General features: G+C 70.1%; 1 protein-coding gene across 4 annotated transcripts in view; it reads left to right on the forward strand.

Annotated features, from left to right (window-relative positions):
• Nucleotides 1–3,560: 3,560 nt before the first annotated feature.
• The window catches only part of DNMT3A (DNA methyltransferase 3 alpha), a 45,117-nt gene continuing 21,046 nt past the window's right edge, over nucleotides 3,561–27,631 (forward strand). The window contains exons 1-4 of one of the 4 annotated variants that reach the window (XM_065055409.1): nucleotides 3,561–3,698; nucleotides 11,431–11,661; nucleotides 16,148–16,252; nucleotides 24,643–24,982. In XM_065055409.1, the coding sequence (XP_064911481.1) occupies nucleotides 11,593–11,661; nucleotides 16,148–16,252; nucleotides 24,643–24,982 (514 nt within the window). In that variant the 5' untranslated portion in view covers nucleotides 3,561–3,698; nucleotides 11,431–11,592. Of the gene's footprint in view, nucleotides 3,699–11,430; nucleotides 11,662–16,147; nucleotides 16,253–18,852; nucleotides 18,998–24,642; nucleotides 24,983–27,631 lie in introns of those variants that run through there. The other 3 variants (XM_065055412.1, XM_065055407.1, XM_065055408.1) reach the window with 3 other exon arrangements.

The raw sequence follows: 27,631 nt of genomic DNA on the forward strand, positions 1-27,631 counted from the left end.
GGCTGTGGGAGCTGGCTAGGAGAGCTCCGGCACAGCCTGCACCATGGCTGAGGAAGGGGATGCAGGGGGCACGGCCGGGGTCACTGGAGCCGCCGCCGGTGCCAGCATCCCGAAGCAGCAGCCCGCAGGTGCAGCTGGGAGAGCCACCTGTGTGCGGTGGCTCAGGGCGTTGGGCCGCGGTCACACTGGCCGGGGGAGCGGAGGCTCCGCGGCTCGGCACGGCAGCGCGCCAGAGGAGACCTGCTGGGGGGGGATGGCAGCTGCTGTCACCGCGGCACACGCTGCGCCAGCCGGATCGTCGCCGGATCGCAGGGCAGCCTGGGGCGCCGGGAGCAGCTGCAGAAATGGCTTCTGCTGGCAGAGCTGCGGCAGCGCTTGTGGGGAGGGCACGAGGAGAGCGCGGCCACAGCGCGGCCACAGCGCAGCAAGGCTCCTCACCTGCGGCCGGGGGCAGCCGGGGTCCAACCAGCATCCCAGCACAGCGCCAGAACCACGGCTCAGCTGGCCAGGCTCAACGTGCCGGTGCACTGGTGCACCATGAGCTGCCACCGGGCCCTGGCTACACCAGCACAGCTGGGAGCTGGGCAGGTCCATTACCTGACATGCCGAGGCAATGACACGCTGCTGGGGTCTGGCAGCACTGCCGGTGACTCCCAGCGTGGTGCTGGGGCTGTGCCATTGGGGATGCAGCACCGGCTGCTGGCACTGCTGCCAACCCCTGGGACCATGACCCTGTTTGGTGGGGCCATGGCAGCCCTGGCCCAGCCAGCAACTGGACCCTGGTTCAAATGCTTGTGCCAGGTCTGCTGCTGCCGGCATAGAGTGGGCGCTGCCACCAGCTGCAATCGCACAGGTACCGGCAGCCGGCAGGGCCGGGCAGGGTTTGGCTGCTCCGGGCCAGGGGCACCTGCCCTCCCAGCCCAGGCCAGCAGCACCCGTGGGGTCTCCCGAGGGAGCTGGGGGGAGCAGCCGTCCCTGCTGCGGCGCAGGGGGCGGCCCCGTTAAGTCAGGGGAACGCAACATTAATTATTATTATTAATTAATGTCTTATTTTACAGTGCCCCCATGTGCACCATGAGCCTTCCAGCAGCGCAGGCGCGGGGTCCCCGCGGGGAGGGCTCCTCTGGGGGCCGTGGCCGGCGCGGTGGAGCGCGGTGGCTCGGCACAGCCGGTGCAGGAGCGGGGCTGCCCAAGTGCGCTGGGAGCTGCCAGGGGGTGCCCTGGGGGTCCACGGGTGGCAGCCTGGGACCCTGGACACCCGTCTGGGTGGTGCTGGGCTGGTCCTGGGGCAGGCGGCTCTCCCCGATGTCACCCCGTCCTCAGCACCCATGGGCGCTGCTCGCGGTGTGCAGCCCATGCGCAGTGTGGGGGCGGCACAATGGGTATCCCGAGGTGCCCACCATGGCTGGGGGGACACAGCAACCTCCCCCCAGCTCCCCAGAACCCCCTCCTCCAGTGCAGTGCTGGCTCACGGCTCTTCTGGGGTCTCTGGTGCCCTTGTAGCCCAGCCCCAAGCCCCCGATTTTTGGGCACTTCCCCGCCGGGACAGGGCAGAGCCCGTCTCCCCCAAAGCTGCTGCCAGCTGGGGTTCAGTCCCAGCCATGCCCGTCTCTCCGGTCCCCCCGGCACCCACGGCACCACTGGAGCCGCAGGAACCTGGATCAGCCCCTGGGAAAGCTCCGGTGTGTTCGCAGATCACCACACTCACAGACACCCCAATGGCCAAGCCTGCGGATCCCTTGGCTGCTTCCCAAGCCTCCGCGGTGCGTCCGTGCCCGTCACCGGGCTCCGCGCCTCTCCAGGCTTCGCCACGCACCACCCCGCAGGGGAAGGTGCCCCCAGGACACTCGGGTCCCCGCTCGGCCCTGGTGTCCCTCTGGCAGGCCCTGGCTGGGCGAGGAATGTGGGGTGTCCCTCCAGCCCAGCAGCATGGGGCTGTTGTGGGGAGCTGGGCTGTGGGGCAGGGGCGGCCAGCGAGCCCAGGCTGAGCAGAGGGATGTGGGACCAGCCCCGGGAGCACCGGGCTTGGGCACCACAGGAGGGCACAGGGGGCTCCCTGCCATGAGACAGTGCCAGGGATCAAGGAATCATTGAAGCATTTTGGTTGAAAAAGATCTTTAAGATCATCAGCCATTAACACAACACTGCCAAGGCCACCACTGCCTCATGTCCTGAGAACCTCATGTCCGTCTGTCCAGCCCTCCAGGGCTGGTGACTCCAGCACTGCCCTGGGCAGCCTGTTCCAATGCCCCACAGCCCTTTGGGGAAGAAATTGTTCCCCACATCCAACCTCAGCCTCCCCTGGAGCAACTTGAGGCCGTTTCCTCTGCTCCTGGCGCTTGTTCCTGGGGAGCAGAGCCCGACCCCCCTGTCTCCAAGCTCCTTTCAGGCAGTTCAGAGATCAGAAGGTCTCCCCTCAGCTCCTGTTCTCCAGCTGAACCCCCAGGTCCCTCAGCCGCTCCATCACACTTGTGCTCCAGCCCCTCAACAGCTCCGGTCCCTTCTCTCGGCTCGCTCCGGTGTCAGTGGCGCCCATGGCTGAGCTCTGCAGGACGCACAGAGCAGGGGGCAGGTCCGCACAGCGCTGCATGGCACAGCCGGCACTGCCCAGCGTGGCTGGCTTCGGCATGGCGCTGCATGGCTCAGCATGGCCCACAACCATGGGACACGGCATGGCTTGGCACGGCACAGCCCCCGACACTGCACAGCCCCAGCTGGCACTGCACACCACTGCACGGTCCAGCACGGCCCAATACGGCCTCAAACCCCTTGGCTCAGCCAAAGCCTTTACAGCATGGCATCGTATGGCACGGCTCGGCACACGACTCAGCACTGCATGGACTGGCACTGCGTGGCACAGCTTGGCACTGCACGGCACAGCTTGGCACTGCACATCCTGGCACTCCTGAGCTTGCCATGGCACAGCTTGGCACTGTCGGCATGGGCTGGCACAGCTTGGCTCGGCATGGCACTGCCAGGATCTGCCCAGCATCACCCGGAGTGCTCCAGCGACGCTGGGCTCAGCCCAGCTCTGGGTGGCTCTGGCCCAGCACCGCACGGGACTGCTGGGCTTGGCTCAGCTTGGCCCAGCCCAGTTTGGCCCAGCCCAGTTTAGCCCAACACAACATGGCACAGCCCAGTTTGCCTTTTCTTGGCCCGGTCCAGCGTGGGTTGGCTCACTGCGGTCTGGCCTGGCTCAGCGCTGCATGGCCAGCATTGGCTCAACCCCGTCTGGCCCAGCCTGGTTCAGCTCGGCTCAGCTTGGCACTGCATCACCCAGCCTGGCTTGGCTTGGTCGAGCATGGTCTGGCTTGGCACGGCACAGCACGGCTTGGCACGGCACATCTTGGCTTGGCATGGCTTGGCTTAGCTGGGCTCAGCAAGGCCCAGCCTTGCCCGGACAGGCCCATCCCAGCTGAGCCACGAGCACAGCCCATCCCGACAGCGCCTGCCGCAGTGTCGGTCCGGCCCGGCTCGGCTCGGCTCGGCCCGGCTGGGCTGGGCCCGGCGCGGCGGGGCTGGGCTGCGCTCAGCGCGGCCCGGCGGGCGCTAGGACCGCGCGGCGGGCGGGCGGCGCGGCTCGGTGCTGCAGTGGAGGCGGCGGCGCTGCGGGAGGAGGCCTCGCCGGGCAGCGCAGCGGCGGCGGCGGCTCGGCACGGCTCGGCACGGCTCGGCGCGCCGGGCCCGCACCGGCCCAGGTAACGGCCCCGCGGCAGCGCGGACACGGGTGGGCCCCGCGGACCCCCGGGACGGGGCACCCCCCGCTCGGCACCCCCCGCCTCGGCTCGGCTGGGCTCGGCACCGCTCGGCTCGGCTCGGCACCACTCTGCTCGGCTCGGTTCGGCTGTGTTCGGGTCGGTTCGGCTCCGTTCGGGTCGGGTCGGGTCGGGTCGGGTCGGTTCGGTTCGGCTCGGCCCGACCCGCAGAGCCCGGCGGGCGGCCCGCGCCCCCCGCCCGGACACCCCCGCCCCAGTCCCGTGTCCCCCTCCCAGGCCCGGGGGCGTCGCGGCGGCGGGCGGGGGCTGCGGCGGGAGCGGGCCGGGCCGGGCCGGGCCGGGGGGCGCAGCGCCGAGCAGGAAAACATGGCAGCGGCCGGGCCGCCTCCCGCCCGGCCGGGCCCGCGTCGCCCCCCCCGGCCCCGCGGCCGCCCCCGCTCCCGGCCCGGCCCCGCTCGGCGGGCGGGGGTGGCGGCGCGGGCCCGCGGGCCCGTTCCCCGCGGCGCCGCCGTGTCCTTGAGCGCCGCGCCGGGCGGCTGAAGGGCAGCGCGGGGCCCCGGGCCGCTCCGGGGCTGCGAGGCCGCCCGGGGGTGTCACCGCCGTGTGTGCCCCCCAGCCCCGGCCCATCGGCACCCCGGGGGCGAGACCCCCGCCCGGCTGCGGAAGAGCGGGGGTGCCCGCAGCCCCTGCCGCCGCAGCCCCGGCCCGGCGCTGCCCTCCGGCGGGCCGCAGCGGAGCTGCCCCGGGCTGGCGCTGCGGAAACTTTGGTGTTGTGCACCCGAAAATCCCCTCCCGTGGGCAGCGGGAGAGCGGCAGCCCCGGGCGGGCAGGGGGCGGCGTGGGACACGGGCCCGGCAGGGCTGCCCGCCGCCTGCCCGCTGCCCTCAGCCCTGCTCTGCTGCCTGCTCTGCTGCCTGCTCTGCTGCCTGCTCTGCTGCCTGCTCTGCTGCCTGCCCCAATCCCCGCCTGCTGCCTGCTTGCCTTGCTGCCTGCTCCCGTCCCTGCCTGCCTGCCCTGCTTACCCGTGCCCCGCTGCCTGCCTGCTGCCTGCCCAGCCCGTGCCCGCTGCCTGCCCGCTGCCAGGCTCCCCCGCTCCCCTTGGCGATGCAGCTGGGCCGCCCGCTCGCTCACTTCCCCCTTTCCTCTCTCTCTGTTTTTTCTCTCCCCCCCCCGCTTTCATGTGTTCGTGTGCGCGAACCTGTGGGCAAATGAAATTTTCCTTTTCGCTCAGTTCCTCTTTCTTTATTTCTTCCCTTTGTGTGACGTAGACGGTGTCACCACGGGATTGGCGTTCGGTGCTCGCGCTGCTGCGCCGAGCGCGCGGCGGCAGGAGCTGGCGGTGACGGTGGGTGCCCGCGTCCTGCCCGGGGCTGCGCCCCTCGCCCGCCCCGACGGGGACACCGGGACGGGGGCACCCGCGTCAGCCGCGAGCAAAGCGTCGAAGCCGGTGGCCACGGGCAGCCGGCGGGAATGGATGTTGTCGTACCCGGCGGCTGCTCCCGGCAGCTCCCGCGCCTGCTCTGGCCTTTCGTGCTGAGTCAGCTCGAAACTTCCCAGCGGAGCCTCTTTTGGTGACACGCAGCGCCCGCCGCCTCTCGAGGAAAGGCGGGATGCCGGTGCCTGCGCTGCTCGCCGAAGCTGCGGGCCAGGCCTTGCCCCGGCTGCCTGCGTGACCGCGAGCTGCCGCCGCGGGCGACGTCTGTGCCTCAGATCCGGCGGCGGCCGCTGCTTCGCAGGGGCTGCTGTGGGGCCACGGCCGCTTCCCGGCCCGGCGGCTGCTCGGGCACCTTCAGGTGGTGGTTTTTGTACGGGTGTTTGTAGGACGGCACATCCCTGCCTGCGCCCCTGCCTGTCCCGGGCAGGCTGTGCCGTTAGCGAGCGTGCGGCTCCCTGCAGCGCCCGCAGGGGACAGCGCGTGGGCTTGCCAGGTAACCGCCGGCACACGCGTGCGTGCGCCAGGACACGCGTGTGCCAAGCGCGCACGTGCCCCGGCGGCTCCTCGGGAGGAGCCGGCGGTGTTTGGGCGTGCGGTTTGGCGGAGATGGAGGTGTCGTCTGCTCCGCTTTGCTGCAGGAACCTGCTCACCCTCGAGACTGCGCGGTGGTTTTTGACACCGTCCAAACCCTGACCGGTGCCGGGACCGCCAGGGTCACACCGGGCAAACCGGGGCCGGGAGGGACATCGAGCGGAGCCGCCGTCCCGCTTCCCCACCGCGCTGCCGCCGCGGGGCTCGGCACGCGCAGGACGCGCCGCCGCTGGTTGGGCCTGTTCCCGCGGTTAACCACCCTCCCCAGTTCAAAGCCCGTACCTGACTGCCGGTTTGGATCGCCCCGGCCCTGCTCCTCTGCCAGCTGGAGGCTCTCCGCGGTGCCGGGGGCTCTGCCGCAGCGGCACTTGCTCACCGTAATCACGTCATCTCTTGGCCTTTTTTTCCCTCGATAAGCTGAGCTCCGGGAGCTCGGCCGCGGCTCCTTCATCAACCTACCAGGTTGACACCGTCCCGCCTGCAAAACAGCTCCACGTCCCAGTGCCAGGGGCTCCCCTGTGTCACCACCGTGTCCCAGCCCTGGGGGCTCCCCCATGTGTCCCCACCCTGTCCCGTGGGCGGTTTTGCCTGACCCTGGCCCTCAAGGTGCTCCCGCTGTGCGGGATCTGGTGCTGGTTGTGGCTGCAGCTGGGGTTACGGTTTGCTCGTGGTGTGGCCGTGCGGTGCGGGGCGTGTGTTCTTCCTTGGGGTGCAGTGCTGTGCAGTGCACTGTTCTGGGGTGCAGTGCATTGCTCCTGGGGTGCAGTGCTGTGCAGTGAGTGCACTGTCCTGGGGTGCAGTGCATTGCTCCTGGGGTGCAGTGCTGTGCAGTGAGTGCACTGTCCTGGGGTGCAGTGCATTGCTCCTGGAGTGCAGTGCGTTGTTTGGGGTGCAGTGCTGTGCAGTGCACTGTCCTGGGGTGCAGTGCATTGCTCCTGGGGTGCAGTGCGTTGTTTTGGGTGCAGTGCATTGCTCCTGGGGTGCAGTGCAGCATGGTACACTATGGTGCAGTGCGTCACTCTGAGGCCAGTTTGGTGGTGCCAACCAAGCCGGGGGTCGCCGTCCGCCCCGCTCTGTTTTGGGGAGCAGAGGGCACGTGCTGCCGGCACCTTGTCCCTCGTCCCGTTGACACCCCGTTGTGCCGCGGCAGCAGTTCCCGGCGGCTGCGGCGAGGGCGGCCGCTTCCCTGCCCGCCACGTGCGCCCCGAGCAGCGTGGCCAAATATTTAGCCCGTAAGTGATAATTACGGGGGATGAGGTCAACGCTCTGCCCGCCACGGTGGTTTCGGCTCAACCATCTGTCGGAGGCGATCGCAGCGGAGCTGCTGCCGCTCGGTGGAACTTTGGGCCTCCAGGGACACCCACCCGTCCCCGGGTGCCCCTGCCAGCGGCACCCCCGGCGTGGGGGGCCCGGGGGGGCGCCCCCCCGTGAGTCAGGTGTGGGGGCTCAGGGGGTGGGGGTGACTCACGGCCGCAGCGCCCGGCCCCTCTGAGTCAATCCTGAACTTCTTCCTCGGCGCTGGGAGGAGGAGGAGGAGGAGGAGGAGCAGCGCGGCTGCCTGGGGGTGGCAGTGACTCAAAGTGACAACAACAATAATAATACGCTGCGGCACTTGTCACGGGAGAGGCGTTTGGACGGGGTCCCTCGTGCGTCCCCAGCGCCGAAGGCACGCGAGGGACCCCGTCCAACCCCGGTGGGTGTCACCGCGCCGGGGGCCGCCGCACGCGGGGTCACGTTAGGACAGGCGGGGGGGACTGCGGTGAAGGTGTCACCAGCCGCCGGCACAGGGGGCTGCCGGGGACCCCGTTCGCCATCACCTAAAATGGCCGTTTGGGTTTCTGCGGGTTCCCGGCTGCGGCGCAGCAACAGCAACGGCAACGGCGGGAGCTGCCGAGGTCCCGAAATATAAAAAAGGCGGGTTTTCTCCTTTTTTTTTCCCTCCCTTTCCCTCCCGCCGCGTGTCTCATCCAGCCAGCGCAGGTAACCTACTTTGAAACGCCTCTGCCGAGCGGCGAGCGTGACTCGCCGGGGCCCTGCCGTGCGGGAGCGGCAGCGCGGGCTGGGGCTCCGGTTCCCCCGCTCGCCGTCAGCCGTAAGGTCAGCCCGAGCGGTTAAATAGGGAGGCAGGAGGGACGGCGGCGAGTCCCTCCCCGCGCTTCGGCGGCGAGCGCCGGACCAGGCTCCGTCCCCCCCACCGCCGCCGCCGCATCGACGAGGGGATGCCCCGGTGCTGCCGGAGGAGGCTCTCGGCGGCCTAACGGGGGACACGGTGCCACAGCCCCCGTCCCGTCCCGTCGTGCCGCGGTGGGCGAGCACCGGCTGGGTAAGAGCGCGGGAGAGCGGGGACGGTGCCGGGGGCCGCGGCGATACCCACGGGTACCCCTCGGTGGGGCTGGGGGGGCCGGGGGGCCGCCGGCTGCTCCCCGGCTTTGTTCGGCGGCCACCGGCCGGGGCTGCCGCGGGGTTTCTCCGCAGCACAACTATTTTTAGTGCGTTTGGAGACCATGTTTGCTGGAAGCGAATCAAAGCCCGAGCTGGCCCTTCGGCAGCGCCAAGCGGGGCGGCCGCGGCCGCGCTCCCCAGGCACCGGCGATGCCGGGGGGGCTCACCCGCCCCTGGGGCTGCCGGAGGGACCCTGGTTGAGGGGGCTCCAGGCTGGGGGGCTGGAGGTGGCTGAGCCATTTTCTAGGGCTGTGGGGACATGCAGGTAGGGACCCGCTGGGCAGCGGGAGCCGGGGACACCAGGGACGCCAGCACCCTGGTGCCTCTGGGCACGGGGTGCCCCACGGGGGGGCCGGGGCTGCCCTGCCGCGGAGGTGTCTGGGTGCAGCCGGAGTGTCCCCGGGGGGTTCCAAGTGGCGCGTGTGCTCCGGTGCCCACAGCCGGGGCTTTGCTGAGGCGCGGGGGGCATGGGCAGGACCGGGGGCACCGACAGCCCCGGCCCGTGAGCAGCACCTGGCGGGGGGGACACGGGGCCGAGGTGCGGTGCCGAACGCGTGCTGCGCTGTGCCGAGCAGCGTGCCGTGGTGCTGGCACCGGCGCAGCTGTGAGATGGGTGCCTGGAGTGGTGGCGTGTGGGTGCTCCGTGCCGGCCCCTCGCCAAGGGGCACCGCGGTGCCGGCACGGGGCTGAGAGTGCTGGGCGGGGGCAAAGGGCTCCGTGGGGAGCGCGGGCAGGCCCTGCGCGGCACGGGGCTGGCGGGGCCGGTGTCCGGGATGGGGACAGGGACGGAGCCTCCCCTGGCACCCCCAGCTGGTGAAGGAGAGGGATGGGGCAGCTCTTCCAGGCATTCCACCGGATGGCACCGCGCTGGGCAGGGGGAGCCTGCACCCCAACCTGCATCCCGCACCCCAGCCTGCACCCCAACCTGCATCCCGCACCCCAGCCTGCACCCCACACCCCAGCCTGCACCCCAACCTGCATCCTGCACCCCAGCCTGCACCCCACACCCCAGTCTGCATCCCAACCTGCACCCCACATCCCAACCTGCACCCCACATCCCAACCTGCACCCCACACCCCAGCCTGCACCCTACACCCCAGCCTGCACCCTACAGCCCAGCCTGCACCCCCCACCCCAGCCTGCACCCCACGTCCCAGCCTGCACCCCACACCCCAACCTGCACCCCATGTCCCAGCCTGCACCCCACCCCTCCACCCCCATCCCCCCCCCGTGCCCACGCCCCCCTCTGGCCCCGGGGCAGGGGCAGCCGTGCCCCACCCCCCCATCCCGCGGGTCCCGGTGCCGCGGCCCCGCAGGGCAGCCCTGGGGGTGCGGGCTGTGCGGCGGCGTTGGCAGCGGCCCTGCCCGCCCGCAGCCCCCCGCCCCGCGGCTGGGAACGGCTGCGGCTGGAAAGCTCTAGAAACAAATTGCAGCGCCGGTGCCAAAGGCAACAGCAGCCTCGGCCATGGCTAATGCAGCGTTTGCCATAGCAACAGGTGCCGGGGCTGACGCCTGCGCCGCAGCCCCGCGGGGCCCTGCCTGCGCCCGCACCCCCTCGCTGCACCCCCACCCTGCACCCCTTACCCTGCACCCCTCAGCCTGCACCCCTGCACCCCTCACCCTGCACCCCCACCCTGCACCCCTCAGCCTGCACCCCTGCACCCCCACCCTGCACCCCTCACCCTGCACCCCCACCCTGCACCCCTTACCCTGCACCCCTGCACTCCTCACCCTGCACCCCCACCCTGCACCCCTCACCCTGCACCCCCACCCTGCACCCCTGCACTCCTCACCCTGCATCCCCACCCTGCACTCCTCACCCTGCACCCCTGCACTCCTCACCCTGCACCCCTGCACTCCTCACCCTGCACCCCCCACCCTGCACCCCCACCCTGCACCCCTGCACTCCTCACCCTGCACCCCCACCCTGCACCCCTGCACTCCTCACCCTGCACCCCCCACCCTGCACCCCCACCCCTGCACCCCTCAGCCTGCACCCCCACCCTGCACCCTCACCCTGCACCCCTCAGCCCTCACCCCAAACTGCACACCCCTCACCCCTCAACCTGCGCCGCAAACTGCGCACCCCAGACTGAACACCCCACACTGTGCACCCCACAGCACATGCCCTGCACCCTGCAGCTCACCCCGCGCTGTGCACCCCGCGCTGTGCACCCCATGCTGTGCACCAGACACCCCACACCCTGCACCCCACTACCCACACCCCATACCACACCTTGCACCCCTCAACCTGTGCCCTGCACCCCACACCCTGCACCCCTCACCCTGCACCCCCCGCCCTGCATGTTGCACCCCACACCATGCACTGCACACCCCACACTGTGCATCATGCGCCACACACCGTGTACCATGCACCACACACCCTGCACCCCGCACCTTGCACCCTGCACCCCGCACTGCTGCACCCCGCACTGCTGCACCCTGCACCGCTGCACCCTGCACCACTGCACCCTGCACCACTGCACCCTGCACTGCTGCATCCTGAACCCTGCATCGCTGCACCCTGCACCACTGCACCCTGAACCCTGCACCGCTGCACCCTGCACTGTTGCACCCTGAACCCTGCACCGCTGCACCCTGCACCTGCACCCCACACCTTGCACCCTGCACTCCGCACTGCTGAACTCTGCACCGCTGCACCCCGCAGTCCGCACTGCTCACCCTTGAACCCTGCACCTTGCACCCTGAACCCTGCACCCCGCACTGCTGCACCCTGCACCTGCGCCACTGCACCTTGCACCCTGCACCCCGCACTGCTGCACCCTGCACCTGCGCCGCTGCACCCTGCACCTGCACCCCGCACTGCTGCACCCTGAACCCTGCACCGCTGCACCCTGCATCTGCACCCCGCGCTGCTGCACCCTGCACCTGCGCCACTGCACCCTGCACCTGCACCCCGCACTGCTGCACCCTGAACCCTGCACCACTGCACCCTGCACCTGCACCCCACGCTGCTGCACCCTGAACCCTGCAGCACTGCACCCTGCATCTGCACCCCACACTGCTGCACCCTGTACCCCACACCACTGCACCTCACACCCTGCACCCCACAGCTGGTGCGATCTGAGGCTCGACCGCCTCGCCGGGGCGATGCCGGGGCCACTGCCCAGCCCAGCCCCACCGAGTCAAGGTTGTGGTGTGTTAATAATTGCCGGGGCCGGGGCGCGGTGCGGGGACGGCGGGGGACGGTGCTCCGCTCACCCCGGCGCTCTCCGCTTCCCGCAGGGGCAGGAGGATCCAGGCAGGCGGCGGGACGCAGGGGCGGCCGCTGCGGCGGGCGAAGGCTCCGGACCCCTCCTCGGCGCAGAGAGCCGGAGCGTGGCGGCGGCGCGGGCCACTTGGTGCTGAAGAGGTGACAGTCGCAGGCGCCCGCCCTCGCGCCCCAACATGCCATCCAGCGGGACCCTCGACACCAGCAGCCCCGCTCCGGACCGCGAGGCGCCCGACGCACACAAGGTAGGGACCGGCAAGCTGGAGCTGCCAGGGGGACCTGCCCGCGCGGTGGCCGTCCCCATCACTGGGCTTGGCGCTGCTCCTGCTGGTACCGGGGCAAGAGTGGGCTCCGGGGGTCCGGTGCGCTCCTGGCTGGCAGGCACGCGGGAAAAGGGGGCGCCCTGTGGCCCAGCAGTCCCGCTCCCCCCTCGCCGTGGTGCGGAGCCCTGAGCCATGGCCGGGATTAGCGCGGATTGAGCTATTCCTGGCGGAGCAGGAGCGCGGGGAGGGGACCGGGAAGCGCAGACCTGCTGTCACCTCCCGGCGGTGGCCAGGGCTGGGCAAGCCCAGCTGTGGGGAGGGGGCTGCCACCATGGCGGGGTGGGGGAATCCCTGCGGCCGCCCCGGCTCTGTGGGGGTGGCAGGTGCATGTCCTGGGCTGTGGAGCAGCGGGAGGGGGACATGGGGCTTCCACTGAGCTGGAGCCCTGCTGCCAGGCCTGCTCCCCCCCTGGGGCTGTGCTGGCTTTGGGGGGCCTGACCGGGATGGGGGGCCAGGCTCTGACCGTGTCCGCGGTGCTCCCTGGTGTCCCCGACACACAAGGATATGCCAGGCCGATGCGGCTGGTGCCGGCAAAGGCGTCACTGCTCCTGCCGAGAGAAGCGTCAGGGCAGGCGTGGGGGCCGGGCCTGCCCTGGTCAAGGCGTGGGGACCGCGGCCAGCTGGACGCCGTCCCGCCGCGGGCAGCGCGGGGTCGGGGTCAGCCGAGTTCCTCCGCGCTGGCTCGGCTGTGCCGTGCTTCCTGCACCGTGCCAGCCCGGGTGCTCCCCGCGCCGCACACCCGACCCCCTGGCCATCTCTCCTGGCTGCTGGTGGGTCTGCCCCGTTGGGAAGTGCCCAGCGCATTCTTGGCACAGCCAGGGTGGCGAGTAACCCTGGGGTCGGTTCGTTGGTCCCCCACTGTCCCCTGTGGCAGGTGACACCGCAGCAGGTGCGTGCGGCCAAGCCCATTCGGTCACTGGTACCAGGAGCCCCGGGAGGTGGACGTGTGGAGCCCACCCCCTGTTTCGGTGCAGTTCTGGAGGTGCATGGCAGCACCAGCTTGGAGAGTGGGGTGCAGGGCCATGGCACATGGGCAGAAACCGGCAGCTGTGGTGCAGCCCGGCTCACCCTTGAAAGCAGGACCGGTGCTGGTCCCCGGGGTGCCGTGACCCGCGTGGGCCAGCAGTGAGCGTGCTGTGCCACAAGCTCGCCCGCTGAGCGCTGTCCTGGCCTGACCCCGCCGGGACGCAGCGTCGCCTCCCCCATGGCCGCACATGGAGGTCACCTCTGCCAACGGGACGGTGCGGTGCCCGCGGGGCCGGACGCGGCTGTACCCCGACACCCACAGCACTGTGGGTCACACCGGTGCCGCCCTTGGCACCACCCTGGTGAGGCTGAGTTCCAGCTCCCATGCAAGAGGGGTCTCTGCCCCCACCTTCTCCTGCCCCCCAGCCTGGTTCCCCCCACCGCCCAGGGCTCCCGGTGCAGCCGGCGCTGGGCCCGGCGCGGTGCTGTGCAGCCAGCACTGCGTCATGCAGCAGCTCGGCTCCTCGGCGGTGCTTTCCCTCTTGGGCTGTTGCCTGGCAGCAGCGCAGGAGCGCGGCGCATCGGGGCTGCGCCATGCTGCCCGCGCCCCGGCAGAGGGGGAGCCGCGCGGTTCACGGGCCGTGACTCCGCTCCCAGTGAGGGGCTGCGGCACCGGCACCTGTGCCGGGCTGGGTGAGCGGGTTCCCCTGCAGCCTTTACCCCGGCCCTGCCTGTGCCCAGGCTGCATCCCGGCTCCTCCTGCACCTGCCCCGCGCGTGGCGGGCCAGACGTGACCCGGGGTCCCCGCTGCTGCCCAGGGCCCCGTGTCCCCCAGCTCGGTGACACAGGAGCTGCCCCGTGTTGGCAGCAGTGGGGATGGCTCACGGGGAGCGCGCCTTGTCCCTGTGTGTGCTGGGAGCAGCTCCCTGTCCTCACAGCGGGGACCCCCACTGCCCCCCCTGCTGTGGTGTCCCCAGGGCCGGTGCCCTGTTGGCGTTTTGCGTGCCAGGTACGTGCAGCGGCACGAGGAGCAGAACAGAGCCCTGAGCACCAGCATTGCCTGGGAACCCCATAGAGACCCCTCAGAGCCCCCTCCCTTGCCAGCACGGGGTGCTGCTCAGCCACCTCATTTCCCAGGGGGCTGCACGAAGCACAGCCTCACCATGGGGGCACAGACACGGGGCCGCCCCAGCGCTGCGGGAGCGGGACGGCCCCGCTGGGACACTGCACAGCACTACACGATTTGGCACAGGGGTCCCTGTGGCTGCAGCCGGGAGGCTCCGCTCTGCCCCCCCGAGCAGTGCTGGCGCCAGGCGGGTGCAGGGCCTGCGGAGCCGTGTCCTGGGGATGCTGAGCTCACTGTCCCCTCCTGCTCCCAACCTGTCCCACAGCTCCTCCATGGCTGGGGACAGGCTTCCCCAGGGGACAGGGACCACATCCATGAGGAGGGGGACAGACTTTTGAGCAGGACCTGTTGTGACAGGACAAGGGGTGATGGTTTAAACTAAAGGAGGGAGATTCAGGCCGGACATGATGCAGAAATGGTTTGTGCTGAGGGTGGTGAGAGCCTGGCCCAGGTTGGCCAGAGAGGTGGTGGATGAACCATCCCTGAGACATCCCAGGCCAGGCTGGACGGGGCTCTGAGCACCCTGAGCTGGTGCAGATGTCCCTGCTCATGGCAGGGGGACTGGGGGAGATTTATCCTACCCAAGCCATCCTGTAATTTGATGATTCTGTGATAAGGAGCATCCTGGGTCTGGATCAGCTGCCGAGGGCCCATGCCCAGGTTTCGGCTGGTGGCAGGAGGTGGTTTGGAGTGGGTTGTGCCCAGTGCCCCCGTTTGCCGGCTGTGTTTGGCGCGGGGCTGCCGTGCCTGACTCGCTGCAGGCAGCACCGGTTCCTGCTCCAGCCCGGCGGGAGAGCTGAGGGGCTCAGGGGAGCAGGAACCCCCCACCCCGGCGACCCCATTTGGATCCTGTGCTGGGATGGAGCTGGAACTGTGATCCTGACGCCATCCTTGGACCCGTCCCAAAACTTGGCACCCGGGGCCGTGTGGGGAGCGGGCTGGGCCCAGGCCTGAGCCCCTGGCTGCCAGAGCTGGGCACGGTCACTGCGGGGCTGCCGGGGCGTGGGGGGCCGGGGCTGCCCCGTGCGCAGGGAGTGACACTCAGTGACGGGGCTGGAGACAGCGCAGCCCCAGTGGCCACCATGGGTGCAAACCAGCGCGTGGCTCCCTTGTGTTCCCAAAGGCACAGCCCGTGGCAGGAGGGACGGCAGCAAAGGGGACACCGGGTTTGGGAGGGAGCTGGTCTGGGGGGCTGTGGCCATGGGGCACTGCAGCCGTGGGGCACAGCACATCCTGACCCTGCAGGAGCTTTGGGCCGGACCCCAAGGGGCTGTGCCGGCTGTGGTTCCGGGGCTGGCAGGCAGCGGCTGGCAGGGCCGCGATGGGGTGGGCAGGACCGCGGTGGGGCCGGCGCCCGCCGTGCCTGCGGGGCCGCGGCTGCAGCTGGATGCGGCGCAGTCTGGCTGCCAGCCCCATCCCCTCCCCGGCCTCCCCCTCGCCAGCCCCCGCCGGCCTCCTCTTTCCCCGCTCCCCCTCCGCGGCCTCTTCCTGCCTCGGCCGCCGCCGCGGGAGCTTCTGGGGCTCAGGTGAAACCAGCCCTGCTGCCGCCGCGGGACACGCCGGGGCCCCGCGCCGCCCTCGCCCCGCACGCACGACCCCCCGTGCCGCGGCACCGGGCGCGAGCCCCTTGAGCGGGAGCGGGGCCCCCGGCACGCTGCGGCCCTTGGGCACTGCTGCGGTCCCGCGCGGGGAGCAGGTTCATTCCCGGGGCCGCGTTCCCGCCGTGCCGCCCGTGCCGGTGCGTGGGCCTCGGGGCACAGGGCGGGGGACGGGGCGCTGGCTGCTGCTCCGGGGCAGAGCGCGGAGAGGGTGCGCGGGGTCTGAAGCGCCCGCGCTGGCCGGCGCGGTGATTGCTCCGAGGGCAGCCGGGCTCCTGCTGCCCGCCCGCGTCCCTGCAGAGCTGCCCGGCTCTCTGCAGGCCCACCCTGCAGTGCCGCGGTGCGGGAGCCGCAGACCCACGCGCACAGGGCCCTGGTGGGTCATGGCAGAGGCACGTCCCTCCGAGCCGGCCACGGTGCAGGGCGCGGTGCAGGAGGGCTCTCCCGCTGATGGTGCCCGGCTCCACAGCAGCTCGTGCCGCTGCCCAAGTGCAGGCAGGAGCCGCCATTACTGTTCTAGCGGTGCCCCGGGGGCTGCCGGGCCGGTGATGCCGGCAGCGCTCCTCACTCGCCAGCCAGGCGTCCATCTGCACGCAGCTCTGTGCGGTGCGGCCGTGGTGCCGGCGATCCCAGCGCCGAGCAGGAGCGGAGCCATGCCTGGGACCCCATGCTTCCCGGGGCCGGCACCGTAACCATCCTCTCTGTCTCCGGCTCACAGGGGGAAGAGGAGCCTGAGGAGAACCAGAGCAAGGAGGAGAAGCAGGAGCCGGGGACGCCCATGAGGAAAGCCGGGCGGCCTGGGCGGAAGCGCAAGCATGCCCAGGTGAGCCAGCGGGCGTGGGGGCCGGGGGGCAGCGGGGTGTCCCCCCACGGGGCCGTCCCGCCCCGGTGGACGTGCCGCACTGGTGGTAGAGTACAGCTCCCGGTGTGCCGCGCTGGCCCGCTGCCCCTGCTCGCCGTGGCCCTGCAGCCGCCAGTGGGAGCGTCCCCCTCCCCAGCCCCCTGTGCCCCTGTGCCCGGCGGGAGCAGTGCTCCCCTTGCTGCGGTCGAGGCCCCACCGCGCATTAGCTCTCTGGATCTGGCACCCCCACGTCCCCGCCACGGAGCTGCCTGGTCCTGCGGCTGCGGGGCCGGTTGGGCAGGGGGAGCGGAGCCCCCGGCTCCCCAGGCGATGGTGCATGGCTCGGGCTCACGCCAGCAGCTGCAATAACAAGGCAGGTGTGGGGGAGCAGGGCCGAGTCCCCCCACCTTCCCTGGCTCCTGCCGCACAGGCGATGCCTGCTCGGGTGTGTGCGGGGCTCGGCAAGCTGCCAGGGGCCGGCACGGGAGAGCGGCACGGTGCTTCCCGGCTGCGGTGCCGGCAGAGAGGGGCTGTGCGGTGACGGGGTGCTCAGGGCTTCGGGTGGCAGCTGGTTCTGGAGGACACTGGGACAGGGCACATGGGGCCAGGGCTCTTGTGGAGTTGGTGACTCGTGGTGCATCACGGTGCTGGTTGTGGAGCCATGGTGGCTTCCTCCCCGCCAGCTGGTGGGACACAGCACTGTTGGCTGCCGGTGCCACCGTGAACGCACTGTTTGCAGGAGCAGAGGTTCCTCCAGAGGGGCGGTGCACGTGGTCACCCTGGCCTGGGCTTGGGCAGTGTCCCTGTCACCTGTGTCCGCCAGGGCAGCTTTGCTGCCAGAGGGTTGCAAAACCTTGTTGCCAAGGTTTCTGGCTGCAGAAGGGGTTAATCCTGCTCTTGGACGTGTCCAGATCCCCTGCCCGTCCCGATCTGGCGGTGGTGGCGGCAGGGCCGGGGAGGCCGGACGGTGTCGCCTGGGGCAGGGGGATGTGGTGGGGCACGGCGTGGCAGCCGGTGGGGGAGCGGGCGGCTCCGAGCGCCAGCTGTAAATCCGGCGGGGTGGGAGGTACGTGCCGGGGCGGGGAGAGCTGTGTCGGTGGAAGAACAATGCTGGCACGGGAACAACTGGGGAAAGTCGTCAGGAACAGTTGGAGCCTGGGAACCAAGAGGTCTCTGGCCATCGGAGCCGGCAGTCCCGGAGCGTCCTCCGGCACGGCGGGTCTGGAGCAGGGTGGGCGGATGGCGATGGTGCCACAGCACCGGGCACCCTGTGGCCGGCTGGCCGCGGTGCCCATCCCGTGCAGCCGCACGCTCCCGCCCGCCGCACCTGCCCCGTGCGTGGCGCTGACCCGGCCAGCGGCTCCTGCTGCCAAGCCAGGGAGCTGGCAGCTCCGTGGGCACTGCCAGGAGGCCGGGAGAGCCCCGGCTGGGTGTGAGCTGCCAAAAATAGCCTTCCTGCTGGGAGCCCCAGCCGGGGGCACCGCACCGGCGTGGAGGGGAGCTGGTGCGCCGCACCGGGACCCTGCGGAGCGGGCTGGCTCCTTGGGGACCCCCTGAGGTCCCCAAGCTACTGCTGGCAGGGACCCAGCGGGCAGACGTGCTGCAGGAGGGTGCTGAGCACCCATCCCCGCCTGGGGACACGGCTCCACGGCATGGGAGCCTCGACGTGGGGCCGGGGGGCTCTGGGCACTGAGGAGCCACCCGCCCTTCCCGGCACGTCCGTGGGGCGGGGAGCTCAGCCTGGGGACCCCATCGGGGTTCAGCCGGGCAGAGGACGGGCAGGAGCGGGCAGGGCATGGGAGGAGATGGCGCTGGCTGCCGCAGGCAGGCCTGGCTGGGGCGGGCAGGGCCGAGCCTGGCAGGAGCCGGGCAGCGGGGGAGCCCTGCCCGGTGCTGGTAACCAGCTCCTCTGTGATCCGGGCCTGCAGGGCCGGGTGTCATGGGGTGTCACAGGTGTCACGAGGTGTCACAGGTGTCAGTGAGCCGTGCTCTGCCGTGTGGTGCCATCCTGTGGTGTGCTGTGCCGTGCTGAGTTGTGCTGTGCCATGCAGTGCCAAACCATGTCGTGCCAAACTGTGCCGGGCCAGGGCTCAGCAGCTGGATGTCCCCTGGGCCGGCGGCTCCACAGACGGTGCTGTGGATGGCAGCGACTCCCCCGGCACCTTCCCCCTGGCAAAGGGGACGTGGCCTGGGGGTGCCCCATCCTGTGTCCCCCTGAGCTTGGCCGTGACCCCCAGGGTTTGGAGCTGCCACTGGTGCTGCAGAACTGGGGTTGGCACAAGGCTCCCCCGGGGCTGCGGTGCATTGGGGCCCCTGCCCCTCTATCGGTGTGGGTCCCCAGCACGGGCACGTGTCCCTGGCACAGCCAGCCCACGGCCGAGGCCCCCCGGCATCCCCCCGGCGTCCCCCCGGCAGCAAGCGCGGTGGCGGGGCTGGCGCGGGGCTGCGGGGCTCCCGGCGGAGCAGCGGCCTTGGCGGGGCCCAGCGGAGGGGGGAGCGGCAGAAAGGCAGCGCCTGTTCCCAGCGCCGGCGCCGAGGAAGCGGGTGGGTGGGCAGGAAGGGCGACCGGCCGCCGGGCCCTCCGCGGGGACGGGACGGGCGCCGGGGCGGCCGGGAGGGGCAGCGCCCTGGGCTGGGTCCCGGCTTCCCCTTCCCCTCCCTGGCCCGGCGGCCGTGCCGGAGCGGCAGCACCGGGAGCCCAGTGAGCTGGGGTCTGGACCCAACCAGGTAGGGGAGCGGCGGCAGGGCTGGAGCCCCGGTGCCAACTTTGGCCAGGTGGCTGTTGAGGGCTGGAGGTGTGGGGTTGTTTGGACGGGTGCCGCGCCGGCTGCGGTGCAGGGTGGGCTGTGTGTCCTGTGCTGGCAGGCTGTGGTGTGAGGGGACACGGTGCCTGTCCTGCCTGGGGTTCACCTCCATGTGCCCCATCCCACCGCCCGCCTGGCACAGATTCCTGGCATAGTCCGGCAGCACCACAGAGCCGGGGAGGCCCTGGCACAGGCAGGGAGCTGGGGCTGAGCGGGTGCCGCGCCGGTGGGGCCACGGCAGAGGTGTGGTGATGCCCATTTCCTGAAAGCGCGGTGGGCCGGTGTCTCTGCTGGCGAGAAGGGGCTGCCATGGCAGGGCCGGAGCAGGGCCGTGGGGCCAGGCTGGCCCAGCTGCCCCATCTGCTCTGCCGGGCTGTGGTGGGGGGTGCGTGGTGCTGGCGCGGTGGTGCTGCCCAGCCCCGCGGTGACAGTTCATCCTGGCACCCAAGGGGAGTGTGTGCCCATGGCAGCTGCCACCCCCAGGCCCCATCCTGCTGTGGGGGTGGGCTGAGCCCCCACAGCCCCACGGAGCCCCACGCAGCCCCCACAGCCCCACCAAGCCCCCCACAGCTTCACCGAGCCCCCCGCGGCAGCGCCTCCGCCAGCCCCGCCGCCGCCGAATCCGGAGCGTGCACCAGCATTCCTGTTTCCTCCGGGAAGCCCACGCAGCCCCTGTGATTGTTCTCGGCGCCATGTCCAGGATGCGGCCCCGAGCGGGAGGTGGGAGCGGGGCTGGGGGCGGCCGGGCCCCCCCACAACCGGCAGCTCGGCCGACCGCTGGTGTGGGGGCACAGGGGACACAGCGGGAAGCCACGGTGCCTGCAGTGGGAACGGAGACCCCCGTCTGTTCCCAGGAGTGACGTGGGACGCGCTCGGCTTGTCCTCTGGTGCAGCCCCTGGCACGGGCTCTGGGGTGCAGCCCCTTGGCCCCACTTCGGTTTGTCCTGAACCTCCCTCCCCTTCGCTGCGGCTGCTGCAGCCCCTTCCCCGCTGGCTCAGCCCCCTCCGGCAGCTCCGGCACAGTCGGTGCCAGAGCCAGCGCGGTTCCCGGCGCAGGCACCGCGGTGCTGCCGCCTCCCTCCCTGCACCAGCCAGGACTTTGCTCTCTGGTGTCCATCCCACCGCTGGTGCTGCTCCCTGTGCTGCTCCGGGGCCACATCCAGACGCACCGCACCATCCCTGCAGTCTGTGCCAGCACCACGGCTCGTGGCCGGGCTCTCGGGGCTGTGGCGCGCCCAGGTTGGTCCTGCAACCTTCGTTTCCCCGCACGCACGCTCGCTCATGGCTGGCACTCTGCCGTGGCGGCCTGGCACGTCCCCCCACCGTCCCGTGGCCATGGTTTCTGCTCGGCTGAGCCGTGCCCTCCCCGGCTGTCGGCCGGCACAGGAGAGGCTGCCAGGCACCCTGTGAAATGGCGGCAGCAGCTCGCGTGTCCCCGGTGTCTGGGTGCGCAGTGGCCCCACCCCAGTGCACGCATGTCCCTGGCACAAGTGACACCGCCGCGCTGTCCCCAGGTGGGAGCTGGGCCAGCCCGGCACAACGGGAGGGGGTTTGGGAGTGGCTCCCCGCAGTCAGCCAGGCGTTGCGCTGGTGTGGCCGTGGCACCACCAGTGCTGCTGCACGCCCTGCGAGGGTCCCCAGCGCCCCCTCCCACCTCACAGCCCCTCACAACCCGCTGCAGGTTGCAGAGCAGCTTGTCCCCTCCTCCCCGCTCCACTCGCGGCCCCTCGGCCCCCTGACCCCCACACGCGGGGCTGGGGCCGGCGGTGAGCGGTGGAAGCGGCTGAGCCAGCAGCGGGGCGGCCGGGCCAGCAGGAAGCAGCCGGCACCGCGGGGCCGTGGCCGCCAGCACAGGGAGAGGCGCCTGCGCGGCAGCCGGCGGGGATGCACCGCGGTAAGCGGCACACGGTGCAGATCCGGCGAGCTCTGGGGAGCAAAGGTTCCTCCCTCACCTGCCACCCCCCCAGAGCTCCTGCCCCACGTCTTGGTGTCCCCTTCCTGGCGGCCCCAGGGCAGGGAGGGTGGGCTCGTGCCAGGCCTGGCTGGCAGCGCGGCCTTTGCTCCTGGCGCCCTGGCGTTTGCTCCTGGCGTTCTGCCACCGGAGGCTGCGTCCTGGGACATGGACTTTGCTGGGGACGGGCAGGAGGGTCCCTGCAGCCACCTCCCCTCTGTGTCCCCCGGCAGAGATGGGGGCTCTGCTCCAGCACAGGCAGGGGCAGGCAGAGCACAGGCAGAGCACAGGCAGACACAGGCAGGGGCACGCAGGGGACAGGCAGACACAGGCAGGGGGCAGGCAGAGCGCAGGCAGAGCGCAGGCAGAGCACAGGCAGGGGCAGGCAGGGTGCAGGCAGGGGACAGGCAGACGCAGGCAGGGGGCAGGCAGACGCAGGCAGAGCACAGGCAGGGAACAGGCAGGGCTTGCCTGCCCTCCCCGTGCACGCAGCTGTGCCTCGGCCGGGCTGGGAGCAAACCTGGGGCCTCCCCCTCCATCCTGGGCCCTGCAAAGCCCCCGGCGCTCCTGGCTTCTTGCGGAGCCTCCGCTGTGGGGCTGGGGGGACAGGGGTGGGGGCCAAGTGTGGGGCTGGGGGTCACAAGCTGGCAGAGGTGAGTGTGTGGCACAGGAAGTGGGGCCGCGTGTCACCACCGCAGTTCCCGGCACCGCGGGTGTCTGTGCTTCAGGTGCTGGGCTGTGGGGCTGGGGTGGCGTGGGGCTGGGCTGGGTGCCCCACGCCCGCGGGCGGTGTGCGGGGTCCCTGGGGAGGACGGTGCTGGTGGCCGAACGCCGCGGTGTGCCGCGAGGGCCAGGCCCTGGGGATGGGCACCCCGGGGTGGTGTGGGTCAGCCCCTGGGGAGCACTCCTGGGGGGCACCGGGAGCAGGGCCGGCTGGGGCCCAGCCAGGCAGCGCGGGCAGAGCCCCCCGTGCCGCGGCTGCGCCGTGTGCCCGGCGCCGCTGTCGCAGTGACGCAGCAGCACTTTCACTCTCCTTCGCCACGGAAACCGCCGGGCCGGCTGCGCCTCTCGCTCTGACTGCGCTGCCCCTGCTGCTCCCGCTCCCGCTGGCCCGTGCCGTGCTGTGCCGTGCTGTGCCGTGCCGTGCCGTGCCATGCTGTGCCGTGCCGTGCCATGCCGTGCTGTGCTGTGCCGTGCCGTGCCGTGCCGTGCCGTGCCGTGCTGTGCCGTGCCGTGCCGTGCCGTGCGGCTCCCCCAGGGCTGCCAGTGTGGCAGGGGACTGGTGATGCCAGCCCCGCAGCCTTGCCGTCTGCCACACTTATGTTGGTGCTGCCTGTTGCGCAGACATGCTCTGGGGCCCGGCGTGCCGGTGAGTGCCGACAGCGCCGGTCCTTCCCCTGGCTGTCACGCTCACACACGTTTGCCACTGTACCCACAAGCTGCATGGTTCCCATGGGCACCAGCACCGCCTGTCACACACACACCCGGCTGTCACACACACCTGCCTGTCACACACACCTGTAACACACACACACCTGTCACACACTCACCTGTCTGTCACACACACACGCTCCCCCGCGGGTGTTGCTGTGCCCACCTGTCACACGTGCGTGTCACAGGCTCCAGTCGTGCCTGTCACACTCGCTCACCGTCACTCTCACACTCGCAGTGTGTCACAGCCGTGTGTAACACCGGCACAGGCATGTGCACAGAGCTGTCACGGGGCCTGGCTCTGCCTGTCACCCGTGCCCACACACGTCACAGTCCCCGGCTCTGCCAGTTGTGCAGGAACACCCGTACAGCTGCCCTGGCCACCGTGCACACCCACATGTGGTTGTCACACGCCTTGTCCCTTCCCGTCACACGTACAGGCCGCAGTGGCCGGCTCTGCCTGTCACGCACACCACGCACAGCCGTCCTGGCCCTGAGGGCATCGTGGAGGGTCCTGAAGGTGTCATGGCAATGTATGCAGGTCCTCGTGGTGTCATCTCCTCGTGTCCTGGTCCTGAGGGTGCCAGGGAATTGTGTCTTGGTGCTGAAGGTGCTATGGTGGTGTGTCCCGCTCCTGCGGGTGTGCGTCACATCCATGTGTCCAGCTCCTGTAGGTGTCATGTCAATGTGCTGTTGGTCTGAGGGTGCCATGCCATCATGTCCTGTTCCTGAGGGTGTCACTGCAATGTGTCTTTGTTCTGAGGTTGGCTTGGCCACTCGTCCTGGTCTTGGAGCTGCCGTGCGGTGTGTCCTGGTCCTGAGCGCGCCGTGGTGGCTGTGGACCATCGGCAAGGACAGGGCAGAAGGAGAGGCAGTGGGGTGGCCCTGTGTGTCCGGGGCTGCTTTGGTTGACTGGAGCTTCATGGTGGTGATGACAGTCCGAGTGTTGGTAAGAGTCGGGAGGAGGCCAACAAGGCCGACGTTGTGCCAGTTCCTCAGCAAAAGGTGTCACACTTACCCAACCCCCTCTGCTCTGTTTTTATTGCTGATCATCATGTTATGTGGCCTGTGATACCATCGAACCACAGGATGGTTTGGGTTGAAGGGACCTTCCCAGCTCCCCCTGCCATGACAGGGACATCTGCACCAGCTCAGGTTGCTCAGAGCCCGTCCAGCCTGGCCTGGGATGTCTCAGGGATGGTTCATCTACCACCTCTCTGGCCAACCTGGGCCAGGCTCTCACCACCCCCAGCACAAACAATTTCTGCATCATGTCCGGCCTGAATCTCCCTCCTTTAGTTTAAAACCATCACCCCTTGTCCTGTCACAACAGGCCCTGCTCAAAAGTCTGTCCCCATCTTTCTTCTCATCCCCATTTAAGCCCGGAAAGGAGCCTGTCACAGGTGATGTGGGTCACCTGCCTGCCTGCGTGACACGCCGTGGTGTCCAGTCCTGAGGGTGCTGTGGCTGCATGTCCTGGCCCTGGGGATGTTATGGTGGTGTCTCCTGGTCCTGAGAGTGCCAAGGCAGTGTGTCCTGGTGCTGAAGGTGCCGTGGCCGTGTGTCCTGGTCTTGAGGATGTCATGGCAATGTGTTCTGCTCCTGAGGATGTCCTGGCAGCATGTCATGGTCCTGTGGCTGTCATGTCCGTGTGTCCTGGTCCTGAGGTGCTTTGACAGCCTGGCCTGGTCCTTTCGTCCCACGGCAGCGTGTCTTGCTCCTGACAAAGCCGTGGCAACGTGTCCTCATCCTGCGGCTGACACAGCAGCGTGTCCTGTTCCTGATGGTGTCGTGTCCCTCTGTCCTGGTTCCGCAGGTCCCGTGGCACAGTGCGTGGTCCTCGCGGTGTCTGCGTCCTGAGGGTGCCGGTGTAGCCCTGTCCCGCCCGCAGGCAGCGGCAGCCCCGTGTGCCGACATGCAGGATGTGGAACTTGGTCTTTTTGGTGTAATGTGCGTTTGTCCCCAGATGATCACCATGTCACAGCGCTGTGTCATGGCGCCGGTGACACCCGTCCTGCTGTGCTGTCTGAGCTGGAAGTGGGGTCAGGACAGGGGCACAGGGACAAGGACAGGGCTAGATGGGGTTGTACAATGTGGTGCGAGGGCTCCTGCCATGGGGTCTGGTGCTGGTGGAGCTGTGTCCCCCCACCAGTGCCCACCGCAACTTCTTTCCCTCTCCTCGGCAGGTGGAAAGCAGTGACACCCCCAAAGACACTGCGGCTGTCCCCAAGTGCCCGCCACCCTGCCCGGAGGCCAGCCCTGCCGAGCCGCTGCCCAACGGGGACGTGGAGGGGGACAGTGCCCCGTGGAAGGGCGCCGAGGAGGGCGGCGCGAGCCCCAAGGGCGGGCGGCCCGAGGAGGACGAGACGGAGAGCCTGCCGGACGGCGAGACGGGCCGGGCGCTGGAGAACGGCCGCTGCACCCCCAAGGAGGGCCTGGACGCCCCGGCCGATGAGGGTGAGCTGGCCCCTTCCGACCCCCAGAAGAAACGCGGGAGGAGGAAACTCCTGGAAGCCGCAGAGAAAAGTAAGACCTGAGCGCCGAGGGCTCCCGGCTGCGGGGTGCGGCTCTGCCTGCGGTGCCGCCAGGGACCCCCGGCCACTGTCCCGGGAGGGGACCGGGCTGCGGCGGCCCCCGGGCTGAGGAGGAGGAGGTGGAGGAAGGGCTGAGCCCATCCGTGCTCCATGGGGTTGGGGTGGAGGCGTGGATCAGAGCAGGGGCTGCCCTCGCGTGCTGGTCCCGTCGCGTCCCCCTCTCTGCTGGGCTCTGCTCCCCGGCAGGGATGCAGCAGGGAGCTCAGTCCCTGTCTTGCCAGCGCAGCCCGTGCTGGTGCCCCTGCCCGCACACGAACGTGCTCTGGTGTGTGCCATTGCTGCCGGTGCTTGTGCCGCTTTGCCTGGCAGCCCCACACTTGCCAAGGGAGGCACCTGCGTGGTGCAGTCCCGCAGACACACTGTCCCGGTGCTGAGGAGATGCCAGCTCTGGTGCCGGTGCTGCCCTGGGCATTGCAGGGAGCAGGGGAGGCCGTGGGCTCAGCACCACACTGAGCACCAGCCCCTGCACCAGTGTGTGCCAGGGACATGCTGGCTGGAGAGCAGCGCGGTGGGGAGGACCCGGGCGTCCTGGTGGGCACCAAACCAACCGTGAGGCAGCAGCAGGTCCTTGGGCACATCAGGGAAATGGTACCCTGGGCTGCACTGGGCAAAGCATCAGCAGGGCAGGGAGTGGATGGTCCTGCCCTCTGCTCAGCGCTGGGCCCAGCGCTGGGCTCCCCTGTACAGGAGAGACATGGACAGACTGGAGAGAGCCCAGAGAGGGGCCACTGAAGGGATGGAGCTGCTCAGCCTGGAGCAGGGATGGGATGGGATGGGATGGGATGGGATGGGATGGGATGGGATGGGATGGGATGGGATGGGATGGGATCCAGGTGTGGAAACACCTGCCAGAGAAGGGCAGAGGGAGCCGGGCTCTGCCAGGGGTGCCCAGAGACGGGACCAGAAACCACGGGCACAAACTGCACCCCGGGCGGGTTCCTCTGAGCACGGGGACACGCTCCTCAGTGCGGGGTTGACACGGGCACAGGGAGGCGCTGGGGTCTCTGTCCCGGAGCCCCATGTCGTGGTCCCGGGCAGCAGCCGGTGCGGGGGCTGCCTGGGGGGACCCAGCGGGGCTGGGCTCCACTGGCCCGCGGGTGTGTCGTGTCCATGAGCGCGGGTGTGGGTCCATGTGCACAGCTCAGGGAGGGCTCCCAGCCCCGCCCCCCTGCCCACTGCCAGACCCTCAGCTCCCCTGCAGACCCCCCAGACGTGTCTGGGCAGGGTCAAATCACAGCAACGCAGTGACTGTCCCTGTGCTGGACCTGGGGAGGCCAAACCGCCAATCCTGGGGCAGTTCTGGGCCCCTCATGCCAAGAAAGGCCTTGAGGTGCTGGAGCAAGTGGAGAGAAGGGAGCGGAGCTGGTGAGGGGCTGGAGCACAAGTGTGATGGAGCGGCTGAGGGACCTGGGGGGTTCAGCTGGAGAACAGGAGCTGAGGGGAGACCTTCTGATCTCTGAACTGCCTGAAAGGAGCTTGGAGCCAGGGGGGTCGGGCTCTGCTCCCCAGGAACAAGCGCCAGGAGCAGAGGAAACGGCCTCAAGTTGCCCAGGGGAGGTTGAGGTTGGATCTGGGAACAATTTCTTCCCCAAAGGGCTGTGGGGCATTGGAACAGGCTGCCCAGGGCAGTGCTGGAGTCACCAGCCCTAGAGGGCTGGACAGACAGACATGAGGTTCTCAGGGACATGAGGTAGTGCCAGGGCTTAGTAACTGTTGGACTCGATGCTCTTGAGGGGCTTTTCCAACCCAAATGACGCTCTGATGGAGTGGGGACGGGCAGGGCAGGGCTGGAGACAAGTGACACAGCCGCTGCTGCAGCCGTGAGGCACCGAGGTGCCAGCTCAGGGAGCGGAGAAGCCGCAGTGGCCGCGGTGCAGGTGGTTGGGGAGCCTGCTGGGCTGGGCCACGGCACAGCCATAGTGCCAGGCTGGCCGCGGTGGCCAAGGGGAGCGGGACCAGCCGGGCTGAGCCAGAGCGGGTTGGAGCAGCACCCCCAGTGTGGGGACTGGTGTGCAGTGGGGTGCTGACAGCCCCGGGGTGTCAGGTCCCACCTCCAGCCTCAGGACGGGTGGTCAGCCCTTTCCCCTCGGTGTGACAGGGCCCGTCCCACGGTGACGTGCCCGCAGTGTCCTCGCGGTGCTCGCCCTCCTGCTCCTCTCCCCGCGCAGGCAGAGCGGCGCAGCCCATCACCCGGAGGCTCTTTCCTGCCCTCCCCTCCTCTCCGGCGCGTTCCTGCAAACGCAGCCGCGCTCTGCGGTGTGTGCCGCCTGCCCAGCGCTGCTCCACGGCGGGAGCCCCGGTGATGGCGTTGGAGCAGCAGCCCCGGGTACCCAGAGCCCGTCTGGGGGAGCGGCGAGAGCCGCAGGAGCTCATGCCCTTCCCTGGAAGCCATTTCCAGCGCCTCGGCCATGTCTGCGCAGAGGTTAGCAGCGACACCGTCACCTTCCAGTGACAGGCTTGGCTCCTGCCGGCGGTGCTGCTGCTCCCGGGTCCCTCAGCCCCGCCTGCTCCCCGAGCATCGCGCACCCTGTCCCGCTCCGTCACTGCTCCTGGCCCACCGGCTCTTCACCCCTCGCTGGCC

The sequence above is a fragment of the Columba livia genome, chromosome 3, assembly GCF_036013475.1.
Source record: "Columba livia isolate bColLiv1 breed racing homer chromosome 3, bColLiv1.pat.W.v2, whole genome shotgun sequence".
Classification (NCBI taxonomy): Eukaryota; Metazoa; Chordata; class Aves; order Columbiformes; family Columbidae; genus Columba; species Columba livia.